Raw genomic sequence first — 5,000 nt, 5'->3', positions numbered from 1 at the left:
ATCTCTAGCTGTGTGCTGTTCATAAGCAATACTTCTATGTTTCATCAGACATCCTCCTAGCTTCCTCTAATCTACTGATCAAACCAGGCAGAGCATGCACAAAATGGATTCTACTTGATTCATGATTAACATGAAGTATGAATCATATAAGTGTGCGTGTGTGTGTGTGTAACTTCACCTTTGACTTTAACTTCACCCCTGACCTCTGCATCCTGAACCCTGACCCCTGCAGGCAGATCAGTGTCATCTCCGCAGACCTGGACAACACGAGGTGCCGGTCAGTGAGGAAGCGTCTGTGCAGCGAGCGGAGGCACGCCGAGCCCCCCGCCGAGAACAAGCAGCAGCACAAGGAGAAGCTGATCCAGGCCGAGACCACCGAGACGGGCAGGGTGAGCGGGCGCCGGGCCCAGAGCACATAGAGGCTGCTAGAACAACGCCCATGTGATGAGTAGCCCCGTCGGCCAGTCAACAGTCTCAAGACCCCCCCACACTGTCGTGGGGAACAGCCCTCTTGGTCTGGCGGTCGATGTTTTGGGGTTCCTTGTGGAGGGACGGTTGCTCAATCCTCAACAGTCACTCTAGACTCTAAGCGAGATTACCTGCCGTTGATAAAGTAGAGCTTCGCTGATACGGTAGAGCATTGTGACTGTCAGGGTGGGGAGTCGTCGTAGTCGAAGGACTAGAGCGATTCCTAGAGTATTACATCTTTAGTATGTAGTAATAGTGAAAGCTAGACAAGTACTATCACTCTGTGTTAAAGCCATGGCTGACCTTTGACCCCCCCCCCCCTTACACACACACACACACACACACACACACACAAACACACACACGCACACACACACACACACACACACACACACACACGCACACACACACAAACACACACAGGTCAAGCTGAAGGTGTACATGGAGTACGCCAAGGCGGTGGGCCCTCTGCTCTCTGTGTTCATCTGCTTCCTGTACGGCTGCCAGAACGCCGCCGCCATCGGCGCCAACATCTGGCTGAGCCAGTGGACCAACGACGCGACGCTCAACACCACCCAGGTGAACACCAGCCTGAGGGTGGGGGTGTACGCGTCCCTGGGCCTCACTCAAGGTGAGCAGAGATCTGCCAGGATCTTTCTAGATCCGCCACTCACTCAGCCCCTAGCTAGCCAGCCCCAGCTAGCCACTCACTCAGCCACAGCTAGCCAGACCCAGCTAGCCACTCATTCAGACCCAGCTAGCCACTCATTCAGCCACAGCTAGCCACTCACTCAGCCCCAGCTAGCCACTCACTCAGCCCAAACTAGCCAAGTTTACTAACACAGATTAGAGAATGAAAACATATGGGCAGAGTTAAGTACCACTGCTGAAACAGCCTGCAAAAAAACAGCGGTCTGGCTATCTGGGGCTGTTTCACAGATCGCCCGTCCGAGATTCAACTTTATAGATACATCGGTTTAAGCAGAACTCCACCAATGGTGTTTATATGGTGTTATATGTTTCCGCAGCGGCATCTCAGACCACTGAAATATAGCCAATCTACTGCTCTGTCCATGTTGTTGTGGACTTTCGGATCGCTTGGGTCATTTTGTTGCTGTTGATCAAACACATGCACACTCCTGCATTCTGGTGGATTTTAAGCACTCTCTCTATCTCTCTCTATCCCTCTCTCTCTATCTCTCTCTATCCCTCTCTCTCTATCCCTCTCTCTCTATCTCTCTCTATCCCTCCCTCTCTATCCCTCTCTCTCTATCCCTCTATATCACTCTCTCTATCTCTCTCTATCCCTCTCTCTCTATCTCTCTTTCTCTATCCCTCTCTCTCTATCCCTCTCTATCCCTCTCTCTCTATCTCTCTCTCTCTATCCCTCTCTCTCTATCCCTCTTTCTCTATCTCTCTCTCTCTATCCCTCTCCATCCCTCTCTCTCTATCCCTCTCTATCCCTCTCTCTCTATCCCTCTCTATCCCTCTCTCTCTATCCCTCTCTATCCCTCTCTCTCTATCCCTCTCTATCCCTCTCTCTCTATCCCTCTCTATCCCTCTCTCTCTATCCCTCTCTATCCCTCTCTCTCTATCTCTCTCTATCCCTCTCTCTCTATCTCTCTCTATCCCTCTCTCTCTATATCTCTCTATCCCTCTCTCTCTATCCCTCTCTATCCCTCTCTCTCTATCTCTCTCTATCTCTCTCTATCCCTCTCTCTTTATCCCTCTCTCTCTCTCTCTCTCTATCCCTCTCTCTCTATCTCTCTCTATCCTTCTCTCTCTATCCCTCTCTCTATTTATCATCTACTCCATTAATCTAAGCACTATCAATGCAACTCTAGTCAGTGTTTACACTCCCTCCACATTCCGGAGGGAGGCTGTCCACCCTGTCCTCAACCAAAGACCCCCCCACCTCCTTCTCAACTTCAACCCTCCTCTCTTCCACTCCTCTCCCTCCCTCCCTCCCTCCGTTCTAGGTGTCCTGGTCATGATCTCCAGCTTGACCCTGGCCATGGGTAACATCGGGGCGGCCCGGAAGCTGCACCTGGCCCTGCTCCACAACAAACTTCACACCCCCCAGTCTTTCTTTGACACCACTCCCATAGGGCGCATCATCAACCGCTTCTCCAAGGACATCTACGTGATCGACGAGGCCCTGCCCTCCACGGTGCTCATGTTCCTGGGGACGCTCTTCAACTCCGTCTCCACCTTGATAGTTATCATTTCCAGCACGCCCATATTCGCCGTGGTCATTGTGCCGCTGGCGTTGGTGTACGTCTTTGTGCAGGTACTGGTTGTGGTTCTGCTGTGAGGGACGTGTCGTATGGTGTGAAGAAGCAGTCAGGATGTGAACTAACACTTCCCCCCCCCCTTTTTTTTGCTTCTCCATAAGTGCCAAATATGGTGTTTCTTCCTGTTTCTCAATGGCATGCCAAGTCTTCATTGGTGGAGCAGCTTTTGTGACGTGTGGACTTTTGCTTTTGATTCACCTCAGCTTTTTGTGTTCCTGCCACAAAAATATGTATTGTGTGAACATTTATAAGTGTCTCTTCCTCCTCCCTCCACTCCATAACCATGCATTCACTTCCTGTCTCTCCCCTCTCAGTGGCCCCCACTTCCTGTCCTGCCTGCAGCCTGTTTACCCAGTGTCCGCACACGCACGCACGCACACATACCTGCGGCCGGGCCATCCGATCCACACAGTCAGGGCTCTGTAAACATGCTAGTGAAGGAGGGTTCAGTCCAGACCAGCCCTCAGGCCAGCTGAGAGCAGAGAGCTGCGTTAGCTCGCCAGGGACCCTCATCCACCTCAGATTCCTCCAGGATCAGGTTAACCTCATGCTGGGGCCAAATATAGTTTATTTGACATTCTGAGGCATTTGCCGTGTTCGATATATCTCCAGAGTTTTCAGTTCTGTTGGTTGTAGCGAGGTAAAAAATATGATGTTTTTGACCGTATTTGCAAATACTTTCAAATAGTCTGCCAGGTTACCATCTTGCTGAGTCATTTCTGTTCATCAGGGGGTTGAGAAATAACTACCTACGTGTAGTAGTGGATAGGAGTAACAGTAAGCCAACAATGAGCAGAGCAACAGGAGGCCGCTGGTAGACTTGAGTGATACGCTGGCGCCCTCTGGTGGTGAACCCATGGCAGTGCAGCTGATGTTCAGAGCCTGTGGTTAGTAGTAGATGTTGCACCTGGATTTGTGTGGTTCGTGTCACATTTCTAATTTGAATTCATTACAGCGTTTTTTTCCCCCCTCAGGAGTTTTGACGGTTGATCCAGGAAGTAGATTTATATTTCAGTTGGTGCCAAATGCAGCTGTGCTGTAGGTTGTGGCTCTGAGACTGAGAGGCTGTAGTATGCGTGTGAGAAGAGTGACTACAGAGAGAGAGAGAGAACATTTCACATACAGTTAAACCTCAATTTCCTTCATCCTGTAACAGACTTGACGTGACAGCATCCCCCTGAAGCGGTGCGTTTACCGAATCCAACTGGGCCACGCTAACGACCTGGCGTTAACGAGGGGACAACGCTGACCCTAGAGGCATGTGATTAACCCGGGTGTTGTCGCCTGTGCCTCCCTCTCCCCCCCCAGGTGTGCTGGTTCTGGGTAACAACTTGCTGGGCAAGGCAGGATGCATGCTGCACGTGGCCCAGCTCATGCACCTCCGCATGCTCCAGGGGGTCCTGCGAGCTCCCCAGCGCTTCTTCGAGGCCACGCCCACTGGGCGGATTTTGAACCGCTTCAGCAAAGACGTGGACACTTTAGACTCCCACATCCCAGACAATATTGACATATGGATGCGCACTTTCTGGTATACTCTGAATGTGCTGCTCCTATGCTCTGCTCTCACCCCCATGTTGATACTAGTCATAGTACCGTTATTGCTGTTCTATTGGTGGGTTCAGGTAAATAGACTAAACCTTGTCTCGCTAACTCATTAATACAGCATGCTGTCTGAGAGTGTGTTGTTGTCGTTGTCATAGCTGCTAGTTTGTTTGCCGTTTGTTGTGTAGATTGGATCATCATGGCTGTTCTGGTGTTGTAGTGCTAGTGTGGTTTGGTTGTGGTGTGCTAGCTTGTCTGGGTTGTTCCGAGCACGTAGCTACAGGTCAGAGGTCAAGACTCGCACGCCCCGAGGTCTGACTCTGTCTCTGTGGTCGGGGTCGCGTGGTACGGCTGATCTACCCACAGCAACACCCAAGAAGGGGGTTATTTATTGATTTATTTATTGATTTATTTGGAACTTGGAACAATGCAAAAATAAAGTCTGCTGATGTCAGAAGTAACCTTTTGAGTGTTATCCGACATGAAAACATCACGTGTTTTTGTGCTATGGACTAAATTATGAGAGTTAGAGCATCATGTTGCTGGGTGGTTGCTGTGGAGCAGCCTTTCTCTAGCGGTAGTTTAGTGGTGAGGGTGGAACTGTGTGTGTGTGTGTGGGGTGTGTGTGTGTGTGTGTGTTTGGAAATGGCAATACAGTAGTTACTTCTCCATGGTAACCGAATGCTCATTCTTTGG

General features: G+C 50.4%; 1 protein-coding gene across 1 annotated transcript in view; it reads left to right on the top strand.

The window, feature by feature from the left end:
* Positions 1 to 5,000, top strand: part of abcc3 (ATP-binding cassette, sub-family C (CFTR/MRP), member 3) — a gene marked incomplete at its 3' end in the record, with an annotated part of 19,933 nt that overhangs the window by 7,388 nt on the left and 7,545 nt on the right. Inside the window, exons 13-15 of the mRNA XM_084460000.1 lie at positions 233 to 389; positions 892 to 1,099; positions 2,448 to 2,758. Coding sequence (XP_084316126.1) covers positions 233 to 389; positions 892 to 1,099; positions 2,448 to 2,758 — 676 coding nt within the window. The remainder of the gene's footprint in view (positions 1 to 232; positions 390 to 891; positions 1,100 to 2,447; positions 2,759 to 5,000) is intronic.

This window comes from Borostomias antarcticus (genome assembly GCF_949987555.1).
Source record: "Borostomias antarcticus genome assembly, chromosome: 29".
Lineage (NCBI taxonomy): Eukaryota > Metazoa > Chordata > Actinopteri > Stomiiformes > Stomiidae > Borostomias > Borostomias antarcticus.
The sequence above is the reverse complement of the archived record's forward strand: the minus strand, read 5'-3'. Positions and strand labels throughout refer to the sequence as shown.